Raw genomic sequence first — 26,096 nt, forward strand, 5'->3', positions numbered from 1 at the left:
GAATTTAAATCTAGCTCACTCCTGGGGCGGGGGGATTACTCACTATTGCCCCAGTCATCTTCACTTCGAAATAACTCCGGAAACATCAGCTTCTGTACACTCTGCATCACCCTCAGCAGCGATAATAAATTCAGAGAACACCCCTAACAACACGACAGTGAAAGCATTGCCGAATTTAAACTTGGAACAGCTAGAAACCTACTCTGTGCACCCTTATCTCTGGCGGCGGTGGCTGGAAACGTCGGTGGAGCACGGAGAATAGTCTATGTTGCCAATAGAACCAAAACACTTCTGGTAGTATTCCCAATTTTAAAACCCCTCCCCCCGCAACAACCCTCAAACAAATTACGAATATTCTTCCAATGAATTGATCCGTTTAAACATACTCCGGATACACCACCCTAACTGCAATTCCATTCAGCCGCTGCCGTGGCGAAGAATCAGTCACCCGGTCAGCAATTTCCCAGCGGGGACGACGCAAAGTAGCCAGAGGGGAATCTCACCATGAAGCCAGCGAGCGCTAAGACCCAGCGGCTGTCAACCCAGGGAAAGCTGTGCGGAAGCAGAAAGCGGTGCTGCGGCTCCAGCTGACCACGAGGTCCCAGCTGTTTCCCGCCATTGCTGAATGTTTTTACTACAACACCGTACGTGTTTTAAAAAAAACACGCGAGTCTGCCAACAACAGCTTTGCTCTTTTTGTGTGTGTTTTGGAAACTGGATGCAAAGGGTTCGATGGCTTATTACGCGGGGCAGAAGACCTTGCAAGAATTCCGCAAGGCGGAGAAAGAAGTGATTGGAGGCTTATGCAGGTTTGTATCCAGTTTGTTTATTTCCGAAACAATGTATCAATGGAGAAACATCAGGAGAGGGAGATGTTTAGATACCACCTACACGTGGATGGGTGTTGGAAGGGGCAATCCCAGAGCTTTGCGCCGGAGGGAAGGGTCAAGTTTTTATAAAGCGAGAATGCAGAAAGAGCAGAAAAGCAGCTGGAAAAAAATGGTCCTTTTTTAAAAAAAAAAGTACTGGCAATAAAGCTAAACTAGGAGACGGGATCCTAGCAGCAGTCGCGGGAGACAACCACGTGGGATTCGCTTGGATCACCAAACGTTCCATTTTGGAATCTCGCAGCGATTGTATCCAAAGTTTGCAACATTTAATAATGTATCAACGTTCCAAATGGCTGCGCACGTGGGGAATTCCCTCGGCTGCAACCCCTTTTCAATCAGATTTTCTTAGCTTCTTGTCCAACAGATAATGGCCGCTGCTCTCCTCTCTAATTTGTTTTGTAATAGAGGGACCCTCCCACTTTTTTTAGAAATTCGTGTCCTCCTTCGAAACAAGCAAAAGTTACATTTTCTTCTCCACTCCCATCTGTTTTATCTTTCATTTTTCCTTTAACGAATCGCAAGTTCTACTTCAATATTTATTTTCGCAGGATTTGAGAGAGGAAACCCTGTTGTCTGTTTGTTGTTCTTAGTAGTAGGAATTGCGTACAAGCCTGTGAGAGAGCATTTTAAAGCGTGCTTAATAACTCTGTTTCGGATGCATTTCTCGTTGGAGGAGCCAGGAGAAGAGAATATTTGCGTGTTGATGGGTCATCCGATCTGAGAGGAGTTGGGTTTAAATACATATTTTTAAACGTATGTGCCCACTCTTACCGCAACATCCCCGTAGGAAAAAAAATCCAATTCAAGTCCAGTGCCATATTTTGTTGGTCGCCGCGCAATAAGATTTCGCTAACGTTGAGGGAAAGTGTCTCCAAACAACCATCGCAAAGCAACTTTAATGAATGGTCAATTTATTTAATTCAAACTTCTCAATCTTTTATTTTAAAATGGGAAGACGTAACTGAGTTAAATTTTAATATCATAAAGAGTGCCTTAGATACATAATTACCAGACATTTGTTTTAGAAACTTGACCACCTTATCCAGTTTTCGAGAAATGTAATGACCTCCATACACGTTCAAAATATACCCGATTTATCATGAATGTGAAGTCTTGAGGAAAAAATGCAAAAATCAGTTTGAGGAAGACGAAACAAACGATTTCTCTCTTTTAAAAAAAAAACTTATATCAGTAATTTATTACGTACTATCGTATTAGCATAAGATCCGCTGTCCTGGAACTCATTGAAGAAGTTTTGGAGAGGGACATGTGGTGAATTTTATGAATGGACCTGCAATTGACTCGACTGTTGGCGAATACGATTGGTTGACGAAGCTGTAGTCGGATTGTGATGGGCAACGTCGCAAGGGGGCGTGAACTCAGGGGTGTTTCGAACTGATTTGTGTTTACACTCCTGGATGTGTACAGGACCATAAGAGTCCATTGTATCAGCAGGATCTTCTTAGTATAATGTTCTGCTCCTTCATCGCTGCTTGTGTTTTTTGTAAGTAAAAAGTAACTATTCCGTTTTATGTTGCCTTAACCCAAAATGCAGTTGCTGTGCGTCAGCCGTGACTGAGTGGATCCTATACATGCCTCTGAATCACAAGATTCAAGTTCCACTGTAGGGCTTGAGCTCAAAAGTTAAGGCTGACACTCCAGTGCAATACTGAGCAGGTGCAGCATTGTTGGAAGTAATATTTGTGCCACACAATGACCAGGTCCAAAAGATAGATTCTAACTGTTTCCCCTTGATACTCAATATCATTGTCATCTTTGAATCCCTAAATATCAACATCCTGGAAGTTACCATTGACAAGACTGAACTAGACCTACCGTAAAAATACAGCGGCTAAAAGATCAGGGCAGAGTATGGGAAATCTGTGGCAAATAACTCCCCTCTTGAATCCCCAAAGCCTGTCCATCATCTCCACCTGAAGAAACTTCGATACCGTCCAGAACAAAACACATCTCATCTCCCCCTTAAACTTTCACTCCCTTCACCACCAACACACAGTGGCAGCACTACATACTGTCAATACAAGATGCACTGCAGTAGCTCAGCAAGGCTCTTTAGACAGCACCTTCCACAAGGACAAGGGTAGTGGGTGAGCAGGGACACCATCACCTGCAGGTTTTCTCCGAGCCACTCATCATCCTGACTTGGAAATATATTGCCATTCCTTCACTATCACGGGGTCAAAATCCGGGAACTCCTTTCCTAACAGCGCTGTGGGTGTTCCTTCAGAAAATGGACTGCAGCAATTCAAGAACTGCAGCTCTGCAGGGCAATTAGGGATGGGAAATTAATGACAGTGAAGACAGTAATGCCCATATCCCATGACATGAGGAAAAACATTTGCACAAAGCAATTGGTTAAAATTTCAATGCACCTTCTAAGATTGATTTATTGTTGTCATGTGTGCTAAGATACAGTGTTGTTTTGCATATACAGTATTGTTTTGCATGCTATACAGGCAGGTTGTACCATACAAAGTGCATCAGGGTAGCAGAGCAGAGTACAGAGAGAGAGAGAGAGAGAGAGATCAAATTAACATTTGAGAGGTCTGTTCAAAAGTCTAATAACAGTGATGGAGAAGTTGCTCTTGAATCTATTCGTACGTATATTCAAGCTTTTATACCTTTTGCCTGACGAAAGAGGGTGGAAGAGAGTATAACGGGTGGGAGGCGTCTTTGATTATGTTGGTTGCTTTCCTGAGGCAACAGGAAGTATAGACGGAGTCAGTGGATATAAGGCCGGTTTGCGTGATGGATTGGGCTGTGTTTGTGACTCTATAGTTTCTTGTGCTCTTGGGAAGAGCAGTTGCTATACCACCCTGTGATGCATCTGGATAGAATGCTTTCTATGGTGCATCTATAAAGATTGATAAGAGTCTTTATGGACATGCCAAATTGCCTTAGCCTCCTGAGAAAGTAGCAATGTTGCTGTGCTTTCTTGACTGTAGTGTCAACGTGGGTGAACCAGGACAGTTTGGTGATCACTCCCAGGAACTTGATGCTCTCGACCATCTTTACCTCAGTACTATTGATACAGACAGGGGCATGCCTTCCACTCCACTTTCTGAAATCAATGACCAACTCCTTCGTTTTGCTGATGTTTATGAAGAGATTGTCTTTACACCATGCGACTGTCTCTTTCCTGCATTCTGTCTCGCTGTTGTTTTGAGATCTGACCTATAACGGTGGTGTCATCAGCAAACTTGTAAATGGAGTTGTGGCAGAATTTGGCCACGCAGTCACGAGTGTATAAGGAGTATAGTGGGGGCGGAGTACACAGCCTTGCAATGCACCGGGCATTGAGGATTACGGTGGAGGACGTGCTGTTGCCTATCCTTACTTGTTGCAGTATGGTTCAGGAAGTCCAGGATCCAATTACAGAGGGAGGAGCCAAGACCTTGGAGTTTAGAGATAAGTTTGTTTGGAATTATGGTGTTGAAGGCGAAGCTGTAGTCAATAAATAGGTATTCTTGTTGTCTAGATGTTCCAGGGATAAGTGTAGGGCCAGGTATATGGCATCTGCTGTGGACCTGTTGCACTGATAGGTGAATTGCAAAGGATGAAGGCAATTTGGTAGGCTGGTGTTGATGTGAGCATGACTAACTTCATAATTATGGAGGTCAGAGCCCGGGGGGGGGCGATACTCATTGAGGCACGCTGTACGATTTTTCTTTGGCTCTGGGGTGATGGTGGTCTTCTTGAAGCAGGTGGGGAATAATCCAAGGTAGAATCAATTGAGGCATTGGGCAGCATGGTGGCTCAGTAGTTAGCACTGCTGCCTCACAGTGCCAGAGTTTGATTCCAGCCTGGGGCGACTGTCTGTGTGGAGTTTGCATATTCTGCCCATGTGTATGTGGGTTTCCAGTGGGTGCTCCAGCTTCCTTCTGTAGTCCAAAGATGTGTAGGTTGGGTGGATTGGCCATATTAAATTGTCCTTCGTGTCCAGGGATATGCGGGTTAGGTGGATTAGCCATGGTAAATGCCGGATTACAGTGATAGGGTACAGGCGGTGGGTGTAGGTGGGATGTTCTTTGGAGGGGTGGTGTGGACTCACAGTAGGGATTCTTAAAAGGGAATTGGATCGTTTTTTGAAAAGGAAACTTTGCTAGGGCTTTGGGGAAAGGACAGGGTAATTGATCTGGATGAATTGTCTTACAGAGAGCGGGCACAGACAAAGGGCTGAATGGCCTCCTCCTGGCTGTATTTATGAAAGAATAAGTAAAGCTACTGTCCTGTGGATGAGACATTAAACTTGGCCCCAGCTGCATTGCTGAAGTAAGAGATCCCGTGATTTTCCAGGGCTTTCTCCCCAGTGTCCTGGGCAATATTTATTCCTGAATCAATATCACAAAGACCAGATAATCAGTCTTTCTAATCACTTTCCTGTTTGTGGGGATTTGTTAAACACAAATGACTTGTTGCATATCCTATATGAGAATAATGACCACTCTTCCAGATAGTAAAGCACTTTGAGACCTCTGGCAGTTATGAAAAGCACCATTTAAATGAAAGTCCTCGCAGTCACAGGCTGATCCAGTACTGAAGGAGGCAATTTGGCCCATTGTGCCCATGATGGCTTTTCAAAAGATTTCTCCAATTGATATCTCCTCTGCTGTTTTTCCCATATCCCTGCAGTTTCTTCCTTTGTAAGTTTCTATATCTAATTTCCCTTTCGAAAGTTGCTAATTTTACTTTAGTCACCTCTGGCTCTTTTAGCAATGACCCTTAATCTTGTTCCGAGTATCTGGATGTTTTTCAAATGTTGAAAAAATACTTTGTAACAATTGGATTAGGAGGGATTTGAAAGGGTTTTGCTACACATTAGGGAATTTTCTCTTTCTAACCTTCTCCTCCCTATTCCCAAACAAGGTGAGTCATTCAGCACAGTTGTCCCAGAGGTATTGCTAGCTCTGTAATACCCAGTATGTGGCTATTTCCTTGCATAATTTCTGTTGGTGATGGTTAGGTTTTCATCCACAGGGAATTCTCAGGGAGCATAATGTTCCCCTGTGATTGCAATCAGTTTGCCATAGACCCTGTTTGGAATACCAAATTCAGTTTTTGGCAGTTAATCTTAGGAGGGTTGGAGGGTGACGTTGTGAGGGAGCATGGTGAAGCAGATTCATTATAATGAGAGCAGGGTTTTAAAGGGTTAAGTTAGAAGGACAGTTGTGTCAGCCTTGTATCCGTCCCCTTGATAGCAAAAGATTCTGGCTAATCTGATTGAGGATTTAAAGGTTTGATTGGCCAGATAAAGAGCAAGGTTGCCTTCGACGATTGAGTCAAAGGACATATATTTGAGAGAGAAACTGGAGATGGGACAGACAAACATACACACCCTCCAAAAGCCATGGTTTGTTGGACCTTTCAAGACGGATGAATGTCAGGATTTTGTTTGCTTAGATCATCAAGGGGCCAGGAATGGAGCTCAGGTACAAATCAGTCCCAATCGAATAGCACAGTGGGACAGCTTCAAAGGGCTGAACGGACTCCTCTTGATTCAGATTCACTGGCCAGGTGGCAGCCCCTCTCAAAGGAACTGATTCCGAGCGTGTGGGTGTTTCTCAAAGAGTAAAGAAGATTTTACAGCAAAATTTGAGGTGGCACAAGAAGGTCTTTTAACAACATCAGCTTGACTCTTAAGGTTTGGCGTTGTGTGATCAGAGCTGACTTTGATAGAAATATCCCAGTTGTAAGCGATAGAGAGGGGGAGGAAGTTTGGTATTTTGGGACCTCTGGGCCTGCTAACAGCCCAGTCCTGAGGCCAGGCAGCCAGTGTCTGCTGCAGCTGTTTGTTCATTTTGCTGCGATCACCTGGGCCGGATATTCCGTTTGCCACTCGAGACTTTGGCTGCTTTTCTGAATGTTGGACTGGGTCCAAGAAGTGAATTCTGGCACGGACCCAGCTGTGGGACAGAGGGCCCTGTGAGCAGCACGTCTCCAGCACTTGCTGATAAACAACTTGGGCTGGTCCAAGCGCTGCTTTAATTTTTGTTTCAAAATGCATTACAGAGGACTGGGGCAAAGCGCCAAGATACAGTGTCGTCACTGAGTTAATTTAAAAAGAAAAATATCGCCACGGATGAACTGCAGAAAATTGGATGTCAGCCATGACATGATCTACTTCTTGTTCAATGCCCTACACGTTCATTACTACTCAATGCTCTAAACCCATCACCTAATGTTGCCCCCTACCCCCATCCTCTATCCTTCAGTGCCACTCGACCCAAAATGTTAACTCTGATTTCGCTCCACAGATGCTGCCAGACTTGCTGAGCTTTTCCAGCAATTTCTATTTTTTGACTCTGACTTACAGCATCCGCAGTTCTTTCAGTTTTATTTTACATAGAATACAGCAACTAATTCAGGCTATTCAGCTCAACAGCTGCACATATCAGCCTCTCTCCTGCGACAATGAGGTGTAAGGTGTATTTTATCTTGGTTTTTATTATGAAGAAAGGTGGAGGCAGAGGCGTCAAACAGTCTGCTCCAAAGCAAATAAAGTAAACAGCTTGTGAGACCTTGTGCTTTTTTTAAAAAAGTTGGTACAATAGAAGCAACCTGAATGGGTGGTATCAAGCTCCAACAGAACCAGGATTTTTAGTTTTAGGTTTTTGGATATAGAAGCTCTTATTCGTCTCCCTGTTACAGCTAAAAGCTGGGGTTCTGTTCCTGTTGCTCAAATTGCATGTGAGACCTTATTTTACTCAATTTGCCTTTGTCAAGGGGGTGTTTATGGGATATTACTATATTGGAACAGATAATTAGTAGTTAATATATATTATTTTGATAGTTACAATTGAGCCAATTCCTTTTTTTTTGTCTGTATTTTAAACTGTAGTGTGAAAATAAAGTATGTTTTGCCTAAAGTCAAGTAGTTTGACCAATCGAATTGTATCCGGAACGCAACGCCTGACAGTTCGCCTAGACTCTAACTTTTTCTTATTTTAAAGGTATCTTCTTAAAATATTTTGAGGGGGTTTGGTCTGGTCCATAACACTCCCTCCTCTCCACGCATTTCAGCTACCTCGTGACAGGATTCCAGATCCTCTCAGATTCAGATTCTAAGTGCAGTGAGAGACCAGGATTTGCTGAGAATCTGGTGACAATATTGCAGAATCTGGCAAATTGGTCAACATGGGTCGAGTGGAGGGAGTGAGATTGTGGGTGTGATGGAATTAATTGTTAGACTGTTGAACCTGGGTTAAGGGAAATCCTGTACTGTCTAAAGGCCATTCGGTCCCAACTATTATCCTATCTGTGAAGAATGGGCAACTGCTTGCCTTCAAATGTGAATCGCACAGTGGTCGTGCTTGGTATCCTCCTTAAATGTGATCACGACACCATCTCAAACTGGTGGAACTCCAGCAGAGAGGAAAGTGGGAATAGGGCCTGAAACTGCGCTGAATCACATGTTAGCCATTTTTTTAAAATATAAATTTGTTCATGGATGTTACTGGCTTGGCCAGCACTTTATTGCCTATCCCTAAACTGCCCAGAGGACATTTGGGAGTCGACCACATTGCTAGAGCACTTATGGCTCTGTCCCTATTTCTGGCCCAGGAGACCTGGGTTCAAGCCCCACCTGCTCAAGAGGAATGTCAAAACATCTCTCAATGGATTGATTAGAAAATATGTTCAATCTCATTGCTGTGGGTCTGGAGTTGCATGTAGGCCAGACCAAGTAAAGATGGCTGTTTCCTTCCCTAAAGGACATTAGTGAAGCAGATGGGTTTTTCCCAACAATTAACAATGATGGCACAATCACCATTGGTCTAGTTCTTTATCCCAGATTTTTTAGTTTATGGAATCTAATGTCCCTATTTGCCATGGTAGGAACTTTTGCCCTGGGGTTCTAGATTACTAGTTTAAGTGACTTTACCATGTTGACACCACCTTGCGATCTAAGTTTCAATGTGGGGTTTTCAGATCTTCATGCAAGCTCAGGCCTGACTTCTGAGTTCCTTTTAAAGAACTGTTAGCAGAGTGTAGATGAGAGAACAGCAATCTCCCAGCTATCCAGGTTGCAACCTGCTAGCAGAATCCAAGCACATGACCACTGATGTCACATCTATGTCACAGCTTAGCTCAGACACTTCTGCACATTCATTAAAATTCTGTCCTTAAAAGAACTGACTGCTAAGATCAGAATATTTGTATGATTTAAACCAGGGAACCTAACGACACAGGACATACACCTAAACTGAATCATAGAATCCCTACAGTGTGGGAGCAGGTCATTTGGCCCATCGAGTCCACACCAAACCTCCAAAAAGCATCTCACCCAGACCCCACCCTGTAACCCTGCATTTCTCATGGCTAACCCACCTAGCCTGCACAGCCCTGGACACTGGGCAATTTAGCATGGCCAATCCATCCTAACCTGCACATCTTTGGACTGTAGGAGGAAACCCAGCAGCTGGAGAGAACATGCAAAGTCCACGTTTTAGCCGAGGCTGGAATTGAACTGGGTCCCTAACGCTGAGCTCCTGTGGCATCCAATGTTAGGACTCAAAATGTTGCTGCTTGTTTGGAATTTAGTTTCTCCTGTTCTGAAGAAGTCATATTAGGCTACAAACATGAACTCTGTTTCAGGAAAGTGCTGGAGAATCGGAGCATGTTAGGCAACATGGAGACAGAGAAACAGAGAGTTTGAGTCCAGTGACCTGATGAGGTTCTCTAGCAATTTCAACTTTTGTTTCAGATCCTCAGCATCCGCAGGTCTTTATTTTGTTAACTTTGTGTTTTTCTCTCTCCACAGAAGTCACCAGACCTGCTGAGTTTCTCCAGCAGTTTCTGTGTGTTTTTTTTTGAAATTTGAGATCTCCGGAATGCGTGCGATTTTGATTTGATGGTCTCAGTTCCTATTGTCTCTCTGTCTCTTGTCGTTCACCGCAGCCTCTCGAACATCGCGCTGACACCGGAGAGCCAGCGGGATCACGACCGGAGGATCCGCAGGGAAATAGCCAACAGCAATGAGCGCCGGCGCATGCAGAGTATCAATGCTGGCTTCCAGTCGCTCAAAGTGCTGCTGCCTCACACAGATGGAGAGAAACTCAGCAAGGTTTGTTCACACCTGCAGGATCCATCTTCCTTCCTTCCATTGTCCTGAGCGAGCAGCCTGGCGCCTGGCAAACAAAAGCTTTTCCTGCGTTTTTTTTAAAATTGGAGCTTTGCGCAACGCTTTCCTAAAGACTTGAACTACACATCCACAGCTTGTTTTGTGCTTCTGTTTTAAGATTTTATTTTCTTGTTGGCTCATGGTCTCAGTTTTCTGCCTTGCCCCACGCTCCCCCGGTGCCTGACTCTGCTCGGCACTAACTGTGATGCTCCCGTGATCGATCAGCCTGATGGTGTTGGCTAATCTCCGACAGCACAGGAATCTCTGAGCCTCCCCCACCCGTGCTATGAGCTTTTTTAATTCCATTCCCAAACTAGCTCACAAGGTGGAGGTTCGGGAGCTCTTTTGCATAGACAGCGCTGAGGGGCAGAGTCCTTAAGGCTGAGATAGATTGGGTAATCGGTCGGTAAATCGAAGGTAACGGAGAAAGACAGGAAATGTGGATGTAAGGAATGTCAAATCAGCCTTGATCCTATAAAATGATAGAGCAGCTCGAGGGGCTGAACGGACTGCTCCTGTTCCTATTTCTTATGGTCTTATAGAGTGATACATGGGAGCTAGTCTCCTTATCTGTCCTTGCCTGATGGGGTTGACACTTTGTGGTTCATACATATACAACTAGTGAGCTGCACTTCCCACTGACCAACTTTGGCACCTCGATCAACCCTTTTGGGAACTGTGCCTTCAGCTGCTATTTCCCCCCACCAAAACCTCTCCATTTTTCTACATCTCTCCCTCTCTTCCTTAGTGACTCTTTCTTCCAACTGGCCTCTTTCTGCAATCTATTGATTGCCTGCCCTGACCCTTTGCTGATGTTACTGTGCCACATAGATGCAAGTTGTTGTAGAACGCAGTGCGCAATGAACTTTTCGGAATCTTACAGCACAGTGGTAGTATCTCTACCTCTGGGCGAAAAGGTCCTGATTCAAGTCCCACTTTGGGATGTGATGGCTGCAGCGATGTGTCATAACATGATTGATTGATTGAAAAAACGTACAGAAAATAAATTCTGGAAGGTGATTGATTCTTGTGCCTCTCTTCTAACAGGCAGCAATCCTTCAGCAGACTGCTGAGTATATCTTTGCTTTGGAGGAGGATAAGACCCGATTGGTGCAGCAAAACGCACATCTAAAGAGACTGGTCCAGGTGAGCAGGAGAGTGGGTTGGCATGGAACCTGCAGCCAATGTAAGAACCACTTGCTGGCCTTACAGGAATGTCACAGCACACTTTGTGCATTAAGTTTCAGTGGTTAAAATGGACAAATGCTTTGGGCTTCCACACTGCGCATCTCCAAGGAGGAGATCAAAATTCAGGAATGGAAACATAAAATAGTCACTAATATATCCAATCGCGAATTCAGGAGAAACCTCTTTATTCACAAATCGGTGAGAACGTGGAACTCTCTCTAGCATAGTGAATGGTTTAGATGAATTACAGGTGGATTTATGTGAGGGTTTCACTCCTGGAAAACCTCACAAACAGTGAACGTATTTTATAATGGGAGTCAATTCGTGAGGTTCTAACAATCCAAAAATCAGGTTGATATAGAGGATAAAAGACAACAAAAATAACATTTTTGACAAATATGAACAAATTACTAAATTTGTAGATGGTGCTAAGCTATGGAGAATAGTGAATTTGAGGATAATGCTTGAGCAACTTATAGAATCATAGAGATGTACAGCACGGAAACAGACCCTTTGGTCCACCTTGGCCATGCCAACCAGATATCCAAAATTAATCTAGTCCTATTTACCAGCATTTGGCCCATATGCCTGTAAACTCTTCCAATTCATGTACCATCCATTTGTCTTTTAAATGTTGTAATTGTACCAGCCTCCACCACTTCCTCTGGCAGCTCATTCCATGCACGCACCACTGTCTGCATGAGTAAGTTGCTCCTTAGGTCCCTTTTTAAATCTTTCCCCTCTGACCTTATGCCTATGCCCTCTAGTTTTGGACTCCCCTAACCTGGGGGGAAAAAAAACTTTGGCTGTTCACCCCATCCATGCCCCTCATGATTTTATAAACCTCTCTAAGGTCACCCCTCAGCCTCCGACACTCCAGGAAAAGTAGCCCCAGCCTACTGGGCCTTGCCCTATAGCTCAAACCTTTCAATCCTGGCAACATCGTTGTAAATTTTTTCTGAACCCTTTCAAGTTTCACAATATCCTTCCTATAGCAGGGAAACCAGAATTGAACGCAGTATTCTAAAAGTGGCCTAACCAATGTCCTCTACAGCCGCAACATGACCCTCCCAACTCCTATACTTCAGAGGGATATGGACAAATTGGTCAATTGGGCAGATACCTGACAGATGAACTTCAGTGCAGAGAAATGTGAGGTAATGTATTTTGGTAGAAAAAACATGGAGAGACCATACTGGCTCGTGGTACAACTTTGAGGGGAATACAGGAGCAGAGGGACCTCGGGGTTCATGTGCATAATTCTCTGAAGGTGACCAGGCAAGTTGAAACATTTGTTGAGAAGGCTTATAGGATCCTTGGGTTTATAAATGGAGACATTGGGTATAAAATCAAGGAAGTGTTGCTGCACCTCTACAAATCATTGATCAGACCACATTTGGAGTATTATGTTCAATTCTGGACACCTTGTTTAAGAAAGATGTTAAAGCCCAGAAGAGAGTACAGAGGAGATTTACTAGAATGATGCCAGCAATGAGGAATTTTGTATACAAAGGAAAGATTGAAGAAATTAGGTTTATTCTTCTTAGACCAGAGAAAATTAAGAGGTGACCTTATTAAGGTGTTCAAAATTATAGACAACTTTAACAGAGTAAAGAAGGATATTCTGTTTCCACTGGTTGGTATGTCAGTACCTAGAGTTTCGAGATTGTCAGCAAGAGAACTAGGTGTGAGATGAGGAGAAACTTCTTTGATTTGAGAGTTGTTAGGATTTAGAATGTTCTGCCTGCGAGACAGGTGGAGGCAGGTTCCATCAGAGGTTTCAAAAGACAGCTGGATAGACATTTGAAAGTGATGAATTTAAAGGGCTATGGAGATAGGGCTGGAGGGTGGGACTAGTTGGATAGCTCTTTCAGGAGCTGGTACAGACACAATGGATTGAATAGCCTCCATCTGTACTGTAAAATTCTATGATTCTAAGTCTACTGGAAAAATTGTTGAATAGAATAATGTAAAGGGGAACAATGTTTCAGTTTGTATGAGCAGATGGTACTGATTGGTTGGCAAGTAAAACTGTTGACATTAGGAATGCACCAGTTAGATGATGATTGATAGTTAACTGTCAGGCTTTGCTTTAAATTTAACTTGGCATGTTGACTCTTGATTCGTCAACGCATTGCCCTGAGGAATGAACCGGAGAACAGCTTTCAGCTACTTTGTTCAGTTTTTTTTGATCACAGTATGTGTACGTGTTCTTTTTGACTGTGGTGAGTTGGACTGACAGTGTGGCCCACTTGCACAATACTGGAAGTTACATACACAAGGCCCTGTTTTCTGCAGATACTGGTCTCTCTAGCAACGTAATTTATCAGTTGTTAGATGCCTACAAACCCTTAACTGAAGATTGCTGAAAAGAGAGTTGTTGCTGAATCTTTTCATCTTGTACTCATCAGGACAAATGCAAGAATGCCCCATTTCAAACAATCAGGTGCAGGGACCTTTCCTTGCAAACAAAATTTACTTGGAAGCTTAGGGAGCCAGTTGGTTTCTCCATGGTAACACATACGCCAATCAGATTCTTGCTTGATGGGAATGCAGATTTGACCACTTTGATAGTGGCATTGTGGTAATGTTCCTGGCCTAGTGACCCAGAGTGCTGGGGACACTGGTTCAAATCCCACCACAGCATCTAGTGGAATTTAAATTCAACCAATGATTTCCTAAAGAAAAATCAAGAACATAAAAAGCTGGTCTCAATGATGGTGACCATGGCGTTGTTGTTGATTTGTTGTGAAACTCATTTGGTTTACTAACGTCCTGTAGGGAAGGAAAACTGCCATCCTTACCTGGTCTGGTCTAGATGTGACTCCAGACCCAGTGCAATGTGGTTGACTTTTAACTGCCCTCTGCGATGGCCTGGATAGCCAATCAGTTCAAGAGCAATTACAGATGAGCAACCAGTGTTGGCCTTGTCAGTGACATCCACATCCCATGAAATAATAGATTCCTTTTAATAAGCTAAGGTTTGAGTGTAACTTGGATATGTTTAAAGGGAAGCAGAAAGACATAGAGTGGGCATCACAGGAGCAGCCACTAAACCTCTGCCAAGAGATATGCTTAACACTCAACTTCTTTTCATCTAAACCTATTAGCAGCAGATCCTTCTATACCTCAGCCTTTCACATACTTTCTTAGCTGTTTCTTCCATCCATCAATACCATACACTGCAGCTCGTCCATAGGATACTCTCACCACTCTCGGGAAGCTTCTTCTGAAATCCTTTGTGAATTTGTTAGTCACCATCTTATATTTGTGATCTGGGACGTGCAGTGCCAAACAGCCTTTTTCTGTGTATTATGTAATTCAGTGAGGGCAGCATTTCACAGTATTGCATATTCCAGTACTATAAGTAAATGTATATGCTTAAAGCTCAGTGGTTCATAAAATCTGCTGAGATTAGAGACAGCGTTCTGAATTATCTGCTTTTCCTTCTACCGTCCTGTTCAAAGAAAATGTTGATCCATGTAGGAAAATGAGCAGCTACAGAAAGTGCCGCTGATTTGATTTCTGTTCCATTGCCGCTAGTTCTGCATTGCTTTGTCTGGGCTGACTGTCTATCTGACTGGGGAAGGGGCCACAGCTGCCAGAGCAACTGCTTACTCAACTGGTCAATGCTGGAAACTGCTGCCCATCCAACTGTGCAGCAACAAAAGCAGTGAAACCGACAGTGAGGTGGTTTCTCAGAAACCCTCCAGAGACATGGTTTCAGTCCTGTGTTCTACAAGAGCTGCTCACTGAAGCCCCCAGCTCTCCATTACACAGCTTAAGTAGGATTTTGCAGGAACAGGTCATTCACCTCAGTGAGTCCATGTCTGAGATTAAGCAACTCAAACCTCTTCTCAGCCTTGTTCTTCTCGGGTATCAGCTTATCCTTCTCCTTTCTTCGTCCTGTCGTGGTTTCACTTCCTGCAATGGTAGGGAGTGCCAGTGTCTGGGAAAGAGGTTTCTCCTGAATTTCCTGTTAGATTTCGTGATAGCCATCTTAAGGAGATTGTCCCCTAGGATTGGTCTCTGCCACAAGTGAAACCTTCTGCTCCAAATCGACCCCAATCAGACCCTTTCATCATTTTTTACCATCTTAGTGGCAGAATCTAAATGCTATTAAATTTGAAGGGTGGACAGTGAGAGGACAGCTGCTTTGTGTAGAATAAAGACCTTATTCTCTAGCACTGTGTCATTGCTCACCCACCCCTGGTATATCTGCCCTGCATGGTGTCTTTAAGAATTGTCCTTGTTTGCTCTTGGTGCCATGTGCAAGGCCTGGACGTATTGCTTTTGTTTGCAGAGGATAGGTTCCTGCAAAATATTGTAGGTCACTTCTAGCAAGTGGAAATGAGCCAAGTTATGAGCTTCACCAATTACTTTAAACTGGTGGCTAGTTTGGGGAAGCTGTTCAAGCCTTGAGCCTTTCTTTAGGTAGAAGATCAGGGAGCGCACGATTCCCTGTTGCTGCCTCCATGGTGGCACCTAAGCCAATCAGAGCCAACTTGCTGACCAGTCAGTCTCCTTTTCTCCTGTTGTATAAATTGTTGTGATGGTCTGAAATTTGGCATTTGTCCTGATGAGTGAAAGACAGAAAAACTTTGGTGACTTGTTGCTGTTTTCAGTGGTGTTCAAATTCTGTTCTACCTCACGGCTATTTATAAGTTTTGGGTCATTTACTTGACACTTTTTATACTGAACAAGACAATGCCAGGTCAGGGTGGCAAGAATTGTACTGTGTGCCTGGTCCATGTTACACCTGATCTTGGAGTCCCTGCTATTGGAGGATGAATGTGTGAAATCGAACTGGTTCCATCTATATCCCTAATTTTGGGTGATTCAAATACGAGTCTTTAGAATATAAGAACAGGAGGCCATTCAGCCCTTTCAGTCTGTTCTACCAATGAGATTGTGACACATCTGTGTGTTAACTCAATCATTCACCTTTGCTCCTATATCCCTCTGATTTTTTTTCTCAATAGGAATACAATCTCCGATTTAAAATGTTTAATTGCTCTGCTGATTATTACAAGTTTCATACTTCCACCAACCTTCAGTTAAAAAAGACATCTCTCCTGATGGGCCTAGCTCTCATTTTAATTTAATGTCCATTGGGTGTCTCCCACCAGGAGGCAGGTGACTCTCTCTGTTATCCTGTGTTTGATTCAAAGTCCTTAAAAACCATAGTCAGATCACCTTCCCAGGCTCAGCTCATTTACGTAATCCCTCCTCAAAATCAAATTGTAGGAATACTACTGTTGGCGTATTCTGTATCACAATGTTTCTATGGTATTGACAGCCTTGCTGAGTGAGCCTTATACAAATGTGATTTCTACTTTCCTTCTCCCTCCCTCGACCCCCAAACCTATACCCAGGAATATTCCGGCTCCTCCCCAAAACGGAAACGAGGTGACGAATCCGATGAAGGGATCGGTTCTCCGGATTCCGCAGATGAAGAGCTGGCTGAGTTAAGGCAACACCTGGAGAAGGAGAGGCTGATCCGGATTACACTGGAAGAGAAGGTTTGTTGGTTCTTTGCCCCAGGGGCTGCTGGTACCATGCGCCCATCCACAATTTGCCTGTGACGTGGCCCTTCAGCCTGCCCTCGGGCTTGTGCTTGGTAGCAGACTCCATGTCCTTGCCAACTGGGTTGTTGGTCACATTCCTCACACAGTGCCCAATTCCACTGACTTGACGTTCCCACTTCTGGCTGAAGTATGTGAGGGCCTCCCCACTGAAAGGACAGCGTGGAGTCCCCCTGGAGCTGGGAAAGTGCCACTGGAGCCAGCTGCAGAGAAATGCAGGCTCAGAATTCTTGTCAGGTCCCCCATCTGACCACTGCTTCTGGACTGAGTGGACACAGGAACCCCTCTGGACTACAGCTGAGGGATGAAGTGTGCATCCAGACCATAACGCCACAGAAGCACATGGACGTCCTGAAAAGCCACACTCAGCACCCACCACTACCATCCACAACCCACCATGACACACCTATCATCACACATACTGCACACAAAGACCACACCCTGTCTTAATTTGGGACGAAGATACCCCAAAAACTTTTTTTTAAAAAAAAGGTTCCAAGGATGTGGGAGTGGAATTTGGGGAGGGGAGGGCAGAACTTAACTCATTTGCACTTGCAAAGAGCTGACAGACTGAATGTCCATGCTGTATCACTCTGTGGAGTCACATCAGGCACTGACCCCATCGGCTTTCCGGCCCCTTTCTCCTTTTTGTAGGTGAAAGCTCTGGAGTCACAGCTGCAGCCCAGCGAGCTGAAGGAGATCCTACACCAGGCCCAACTACAGCAGGAGCACGATGTGCTACTGGACCAGCGGAGGCAGCTTCTGGAGGAGCAACAGAGAAGCATCAACACACCAGCACAGGTATCACCTTCTGCAGCTCCCCCCTCCCTCGGGTGGCCTGGACCAGGCTGCATTCTCCATATCCCCATGCCCTCTTCCACTCTATGGAGGAAATTGCTGCCTCCTTGACATCTGTCCCCTATTCCTGAACTTTGACCACCTGGTGCAAGGAGGCCAGTCCGGATATCTCCCTGTGGGCCTGCTCGTAGGGGGCATGGCCAGGCCCAGATTGGAGCCGAGCTGTGGAAGGAATTGTGGTTGATCTTGCGTGGATAGAGTAATGTACTGTGTACTTCATTATGTGGGGGCCTTCCACACCCAATGCATGTCACAGGACCTGGTGCAAAACCAACAATAGACTATTTAACTTAAAACAAATAAAGTACATTTCTTATTTACTACATCCCTTTAAGGAGGCAGTATTATTGACTGACAAGTCTGGGCATTGTCACCTTGGTTTTTAGTTAGAAAACTTTTACACCACAATATTTCAACTTGGGTCTTTAACATGCATTTAAAATGTTCACATTTTACTTTTGTTTTAAAATACTGGGCTACAGCAAGTTGGGGGTAAATGTAGAGTGAAAAATTGGCATGTATTTATTTGATTTAAATCTGAAAAACACAAACGGGAGACTTCACAGAAGCAGCCAGACTGAATGCAAATATATCCAGGCACCTTGTTGTGGTGTCCACATTCATTCCCTCTGTACCTGTTTAAAAACAAAGCTCCCATGTATTATTGCTTCAGTCACTTACTTGCCACTGTGATCATCAAACTACAGCACAGGAAAAAGCCATTCGGCCCAATGTGCCTGTGCCAGCTCTCTGAGTTACTCGATTCGTTTTCCCTTTGGAGTATTTATCCACTTCCTCATTCAATTTTATTATTGAATCTGCTTCCACTCATTTTAAGGCAACAACTCACTGCTTTTTAAAAGAAGTCTTCTCATCTCCCCTCAGGGCTTTTGCTGATTTATTCGTTCTGTCTGGGAATGGGGGTAACGATAAAAACTGCTTGCACAGTGGAACAGCTGCATCCCATGCTTTGGTGTGTAACATTTAATTTATCTTTGACTGACACTGTCAGGTCCTCAGGTGGGATTAGTGACAAGGCATTGCTATCTTTGCCATTAGGCTGAACAGGAATGGAAGGAGTTTGTAAAGATGCCCACCTCCAGAACAGTTGCAGCAAACAGCACAGCAGTCATTTGGTCATACAGAAAGTGGATATTGTTGAAAAGAGAGGCATTTTGTCAAATCTTTTCATCAGGACAGAAAAGAATGCCAATTTTTAAACCATCACAACAATTTATGCGACAGAAGAAAAGGGTACTAATTAACTGTACAAAATTGCTTTCTCAATGGCAATGCCCCAGCCAGTGGAGAACTACAGGCACCCTGTTTTACATGCATGTTGCAGTCATGTGGATCGTAATAGTGGAGACTCTGGTTCCCTTCCATTACAGTGGCCTAGTGGCGATGTAACTCAACTAATAATTCAAAGGCACAGGCTAATGCTCATGAGTTCAAATCCTACCATAGCAGCTGGTGAAATTTAGAATTCAATTAATAAATCTGGAATTGAAAGCTAGTGTCGGAGATGGTGACCACTGACTGTTCTGGTTCAGCAATGTTCTTTTTAGGGAAGGAAATCTGTCGTTTTTACCAGGTATGGGCTACATGTGACTCGAGACCCACAACAATGCGGGTGACTTTTAACTGTGGCCAAGCAAGCTACTCAGTTCAAGGGCAGTTAGGGATGGGCAACAACGATGTTGACATCCTACGAAATGATTTTATTTAAAGGGTGACCCAACAATCTCTCCTGCGTGCACAACCTGCTGGTTGGAAGGATAATCTGTTTGGCTACATTATAAATGCACTTTCCTTAACAAACAAGTTCTGGGGTTAGGCTTGAACTTGGAACTTCTGTTCATTGTGCCATCGGGCCTTAAAGTCCATAGCTAGGACTCACAAATCTGAGATAATTAATGAATACAATAAGGAATCGAGGAGAAAGATCTACACTCAGAATCTGGAATTTCCTCTCACAGGGAGGTGAATAGTGTTGACGTATTTAAGAGAAACTTGGGAGAAAGTAACACAACAAGCTAATGGGGTGAAATGGGAGTTCTCCCATGGGGAGCTGGTATGGATCTTTTGGGCCAAATGGCCTGTTTCTTTGCTACAAGATCAGTATTTAACAAGGACTGGAAGTGATGACAATGGTTGGTGGCAAGGGGGAGGGAACTGGGAGGGGAATCCCATATAATATGGAGCAATGAGTTAATAATAAGTTGTCCTCTGTGCCCCTGGAATTGAGCAGGAGTTCTAGAATGTATTGGGAGACTTATATTTTGGGAATTCCCTTCCCAGCCTGACATTCCTGAAGGAGTTAACCCGCCTTGGTGGCGAGGGCAAGTAGCTGACTGCCCCTTTCTAGGCGCTCTGTGCTACTGTTCTGTCTCTGTTGATTAGTTTTGATTTTCTCCGGTAAATGGATATGGTCACAGCTGCTGTTGCATTTTTCCTTGATCTGTTGCCAGCTCAGCCTCACAGCCTAGCTGGCTGCTCCTTCCGTTCAGACCCATCACTCTTCTCCTGCTCAAAGTCTGCTGCTCCAACTCTGCCTTCTCCTGGAAATTTGTTTCACAGGTAGAAAGTGTTTGACATGCTTGCCTTCATTGCTCAGACCTTTGAGTATAAGAGTTGGGACATAATATTGAGATTATACAGGACATTGGTGAGGCCTCTTCTACTGTGTGCAGTTCTGGTCACCCTGTTATTGGAAGGATATTATTAAATTGGAGAGAGTTCAGAAAAGATTTACCAGGATATTGCTGGGAATGGAGGATTTGAGTTATAAGGAGAGGCTGGATAGGCTGGGATCTTTTTCACTGGAGTGTAGGAGGTTGAGTGGTGACCTTTTGTAGAGGTTTATAAAATCATGAAGGGCATGGATAAGGTGATTAATGACTTTTTTTTTCCCCTACGGTTAGGGGGAGTTCAAAACTATGGGACATATTTTTAATGTGAGAGGAGACATTTTAGAAAGGACATGAAGGGCAACTTTTTTTACACAGAGTGGTTCGTGGTGTGGAATGAACTACCAGAGGAAATGGTGGATGCAGCTACAGTTCCAAAGTTTAAAAGGCATTTGGATAAGTACATGAATAGGAGATGTTTGGAGGGACATGGGCCAAAAGCAGGCAAGTGAGACTAGTTTAAGTTTGGGACCATGGTCAGTGTGGACTAGTTGGACCTAAGGGTCTGTTTTTGTGCTGTATGACTCTATGGGCCTGTGGGTTCCCAAAGGTCACGGTTTCTCAGCAGTCTTCCTGTTTGGGAGTTTCTGAAAGGGTTAAACTGTGTGTGCAGGTTGCTGAGAGTGGGCTTGTATTCCTTCATGTGCAGAAAGTTTGAAGTGTCTTTTAAGATTAAAGCATTCCATTGAGATGGAGAGAAACTGCTTCCTCAGGTGGGAATCTGCAACAAAGGGGCTTTATCTTAAAATCATAGTCAGGCAACTCAGGAATGTTGTTGGAAAGTATTGCTCACATGAAGGGGAGTAGGAATTTAGAACTCTCTGCCTCAAAAATCCTGCAAAGACAGGGCTGAGGGAGGGTAGATGCCAAAGTTAAAATTCAAAACCAAGACTGATACACTTTTGTCGGAAGAGGATATTAAATTGGGTCAATGGAGTTAAGATCCCAACTAGCCATGATCCAGCTGAACTGCAGAACAAGCTCAAGAGGCTGGATGGCCTTCCTCCAGTTCTGAGCTCCACACTAAGTAATATATTTCACTGTTGGAATTTTGGGGTTACCATGTTGCCGTTGAGTTCCATGTCAGATGCTTTGACTGCAAATAACCTAGTAAAAACATGGCTTGTGTCTTCCTCATCTCTATACCAATGGTTTAAATTAAGTCTTTCTATTCGAGACCGTCCCTCTCTGTCCCTGCAATGGCTTGATGTGTGGGGAAGTATTTGTGGAGGTGAGATGGCCACTCCATTCAAGCACAAGTGTTATTCAAACCAACCTTAAAAATGTGCAGGTGTCACATTGCGTAGAAACTCTCGGGAAGTGAGGGTGACAAAGCTTGGTGTTTCCTTCTCTTTCTTTTCCTTGCCCCTTTTCTTGATGATGTTGAGAAGGGAGAATGGGTAAGGAGGTGATCACTGATGGAAAAGTACTCCTCTCATTTCTAATAAAGTACTGGAATGTCAGATTCAATACCCCATACTTACCAACATAGCAGTGAGGCGCTGTGGTTGGTATATTGCAGAGTCAGATCTCAACTATTTTAACAATTTCTTTGTCTCTCTTTCTCTGCATGCCTCCCTTTCTATCTGTTTTTGACCCACTCTTTCTGCCCTATGCCCATCTGTCCCTTCATATCCATTTTTCACTTGCCTGTATTTCTCATCCTATCTTCCACTTTCTCTCTCTACCTGCCTGTCTCTCCCTCCTTCACCATGTATGCAACTGAATTTTTTTTTAACGGCCTGTGATTTTTTTTTTCTGATGTTTCTTGTTTCCCTCCCTGTTAGGTGTCTATCTCACACAGTCCCCCCGCTCCAACTCAACACCCGACAGTCATAGTGCCAGCACCTCTGCCTCCAAGTGTCCTCCAGGTCAATGTGGTAACCATGGCGCCGAGCTCTGTCATCAACACAGTGTCCACATCAAAACAGAACTTGGACACCATTGTACAGGTATGGGAGGTGGGTTCAGAGGGACACTATCACATTTACAGGATCAGATAGCTACAGTGAGTTGAAGGGTTGCTCTTGTGGGTGGTCACTCTGGTCCAGGAAGTTGTTTTCTCTTCCCTTCTGTTAGGACTGAGGTGGCTTGTGGTGTCCTAGTTCTGGCAGATTTGAATTGAGGACCTGAAGCGAGTGCAGAGATGCTGAGTGATGATCTTTCAGCACAGTAGCAGGGTGGGGGTGAGGAGAGCTGACCATTTCATAAAAGGGGACTATTAATATTGACATATGTTCCCATAACAGGGCAAATCAAGAGGGATCACCTCAGTATTAAATTTATTTTATTGTTTTCAGCAGTCACCTAAATATATTCTTTCTCTTCCAAGGCCATTCAGCACATTGAAGCCAACGAGCAAGGCATCAAAGAGGAGCCAGCGAGAGTGGAGAAAGAAATCTCAGCTTTTGTGAACCTTGACAGGATGCAGGAGGGCGTCAAGGAGGAGAGGGAGTGGCATGGGCTGGTGACAGCCTCGCCACTGATAATCAAGAGTTCCTTCAGTGATGTGGAGGCTGAAAGCCAGGACACTGATGGGAGAGATATGCTGGCAGTGCTGAGGAGGCCCAAAGTGGAGGTGGAGCCAGTTCCCTCTGTACTGGTCCCAGGGACTGGTATCCTCTAAGGGAGACTGTAGAGACGTGTCAGTGTGAACCAAGGGAACGGAGGACATTGTGGCCAGTCTATAGAGTTTGAGATTAAGGGAACTTTGAGTGGCATTCCTCCCAAACTAACTCCTTTCTATCCTTCCAGAGTGAGAGCAGCCTTGAATGTACTCTCGTCGCAGCTCTGTGCACATAAAGGTGGAAGGGGTTGATTTTTCTTGGCCAGTTCAGATTGCTGCAGTTTCCTCTCTGGCCAGTTGCATCTGAGAGATAAGTTTGTTGTCTGGATCTCCTGTCAGTGAATTTATTAGCACATATGGCTGACTTCATAATTTCACACCATCCAGGTAAATCCAATATCTGTCACAAAACTTAATTTACTTTAGCAACTACCACATATTAGCAGCAAGTAAACTTTTTAAATATAAATTACACTTTTTAAACAGCCCAATTTTTGATATTTGGTCACCAGTGTCAATCTAAATAGCAAAATAATCAAGCATCAAAATGCAAGGGCAAATGTCTCTTGTGACTGAGTGCGATTACAAGACCAGGTGAGAAAATATTGGACCATTTGTCTCCTAGCAAAAGACTATTGCTTTTTTTTGTGCCTTGCTCCCTGGAAGCTGTGCCTCAATTGAGGTAGTTTGCCCGTGTCATTCACCTATGTGCCCTGTATTTGTTCTCCTTGCTTCTAGAAGCTGACTTTAATGTACGTACCTTGCTTAACAAACGTTGGCAGTCAATTTGACTGGGGAGTAATGCGCATTGTTTGACGCTGGCTTATCGCATGCTCATACTTTCTACTGAAAGGTTACTGGAGAGTGAATTGGCAGCAAGAGCTCAGGCTTCATTACTTTATTCCTGGCCTGACCCAGGAGATCCAATTTAGCAGTGCAATGGATACCTCAGAGCAACTTTGCACAGACCAGAAATGGAAACTGGGACCTTCTGGGCTGGCACTGCACCCTGTAATTCATTTATAGAACTGTGTGATTGGAAGAACCCCAAGACATATTACACCTAAAAATCAGTTATGAAGCAAACACACTGATCAAGCCAAATCCCTTCTCAAAATATTTTAAGAGAAAATATCTGGTTAGCAGCAAAAGATTTGAAATGAGCGAGAGTGTGACCCTGTACCTTCGGGATGCTCTACCCGTGGTCTGAAATGGAGGGGTGGGAAGAGCCATGAGATTAGGTTGTTAAAAATGATTGTAGCCAATTTGGGAACACTTTGGATGGACTCTGCATTCATGTAGATTTTTTTTTTTGAGCAATTTGGGCTGACTAACTGCTTCATGGTGTACAGATGCATAGTGGAGTCACTACAGGGTTTGATGTAAGGCTTTATTGTAGGTGATATCTTTTTACACAATTTCTTTTTCAAAGAAAAAGTGCATTTATGGGATAATGTTAAAGAAGAACCTGGCAGTCTTTTAAACAGATATGAATTATCTTTTATGAGCCACAGTATGAAATGTTGTCAGTGTAGCGTGTGGCAGAACAATCTTTGGTCCCAGGCCTTTCAGTACATTGCTAGAATCTGGTTGGTGTAGCCCAGTCTTAGCAGTGCTACTCCCATCTGTGCATTGTATGGGAGGCAAGGGTTGTATAAAATGTTTTTAGAGCACTTAAAGTTGAGTTTATAAAAGTTATTTTGTTTATTTTCTTAAAATCTCACACTTCAAGTTGTAGTGTCTTTTTAACAATTTGAGTGTAATGCTTTGCGCACAAGATTGACTTGTGACTTTTTCTGAAAAAAGGCTTTGATCTCTAAACTGATGGTTTGTGCTCTTTTTTTAAAAAGAGCACTCCATGTGTAAATGTGTCATCTTGAACGTTGTTTCAGCTGTGCAGAGCAGAGAGGCCCTCAGGATTTCTTCTCTGTCAACTCAAAAAGAGGGTGGATTTACAGGTGTGCTACTGACAGGATTAGCAGTTTCTCGTTGGCTGCCCAGTCACCTTTTGTACAAGCATGGGTGTGAACCATGTGGATTTAGGCTTATCCCAATGTCCAGTAATGTGGCATGCCCTCCAAGTCTGCTTGTAGAACACAATCCATTGATTGAGATACATCAAAGGAGATTAACAGTAATAGCAGGATTGAAAAAAAACACCAAAGGAAACAGTGATAGCAAGTGTGTCCAGGAAAGTGGAGTTAATGATCTGACATGATTTTATAGAATGGCGGAGCAGACTTGTAACCATTTCATCAATTCCCTGCTTTTAGCCTGGTTTCATTGGCTGTCTTCTGGGCTGTAATAACTCTATGATCAGCCATTCAATGTCAAGTCTGTGCCAGTGGAGTAGTTGAGTGTTTCTTTCAGGCTGCTGCTAGTTTCCCACTGGGAGTTATGGTTGAGGTTAAGATGGTTTGTGGCCCTGGGTATTTTTGACTTTTCCTGCTGCAGACATGGTCTACAGCTGTCTGGAAGTGACTGTCATAGGCCAAAAGCCCCACATGGACAAGAGTGAAATTGTGAAAAGCTCTTCAAGTGAATTAGAGAGAAGAAATTTACGTTCTTGCTCTGAGACCCAGAGCAGGTGCAGACTGAGATGGACTGTGACGTGCTTCTGCAATTCATAGAAACTTGTTTTGAGTAAAAGGCCATCTGTGATCCTTGAACACTGGGCACCAGAGGGTGATTTACACCCATTGAAGATTAGACTGAGCAAGAGCTGCACCAACAGAACTTGTGCTTACCCTTCCATGAGGTGAGCTGCAATGCTCATGCCAATAGAATTACAGATCTCACTGAGCTGAGATGGTGTTAATTAGCAGCATCAAGGGTGGGGATGAACACGGACATTTTAGAGTACTCTGGCTGTAGAAGAATAGCAATAAATGAATATGAACCATGCATAAAGAATGATAATTGGTGACCGGGTTGAAAGTGCATACATTAGGGATGCTGTACATGAAGGAATCCTACAGCTTTGTCTATGGGTGTCAGACTCTCCAGCTGCATTGAGGCTAACAGGACATTGTTAGTTGGTTATTTTCTTCATGTTCTAACATACAGCAATGTCATTAAAGCACTACCAGCTTTTTTTCTAAAATAGATGTTTCATTATATTGTGTGTTACTGAGAAATTCTTTCGAAGAACAACACTTCTGGATGTTTTATTTATTGCTT

At 43.8% G+C, this 26,096-nt stretch overlaps 1 protein-coding gene across 2 annotated transcripts; it reads left to right on the plus strand.

The window, feature by feature from the left end:
* Nucleotides 1-307: 307 nt before the first annotated feature.
* LOC109922716 (transcription factor AP-4-like) lies at nucleotides 308-26,021 on the plus strand. Of its 2 annotated transcripts, none has more exons than XM_020522750.2 (7): nucleotides 308-809; nucleotides 9,807-9,972; nucleotides 11,077-11,175; nucleotides 16,593-16,739; nucleotides 17,457-17,603; nucleotides 22,138-22,302; nucleotides 22,683-26,021. In XM_020522750.2, the coding sequence occupies exons 1-7, from the start codon at nucleotides 733-735 to the stop codon at nucleotides 22,974-22,976; spliced, it is 1,095 nt and encodes a 364-aa protein (XP_020378339.1). In that variant the 5' UTR covers nucleotides 308-732; the 3' UTR covers nucleotides 22,977-26,021. The 2 variants fall into 2 exon arrangements, with proteins under 2 accessions (XP_020378339.1, XP_048473672.1); XM_048617715.1 differs by lacking the exon at nucleotides 308-809 and adding an exon at nucleotides 904-2,394.
* Nucleotides 26,022-26,096: the final 75 nt, after the last annotated feature.

The sequence above is a fragment of the Rhincodon typus genome, chromosome 37 (genome assembly GCF_021869965.1).
Source record: "Rhincodon typus isolate 14 chromosome 37, sRhiTyp1.1, whole genome shotgun sequence".
Taxonomy (NCBI): domain Eukaryota; kingdom Metazoa; phylum Chordata; class Chondrichthyes; order Orectolobiformes; family Rhincodontidae; genus Rhincodon; species Rhincodon typus.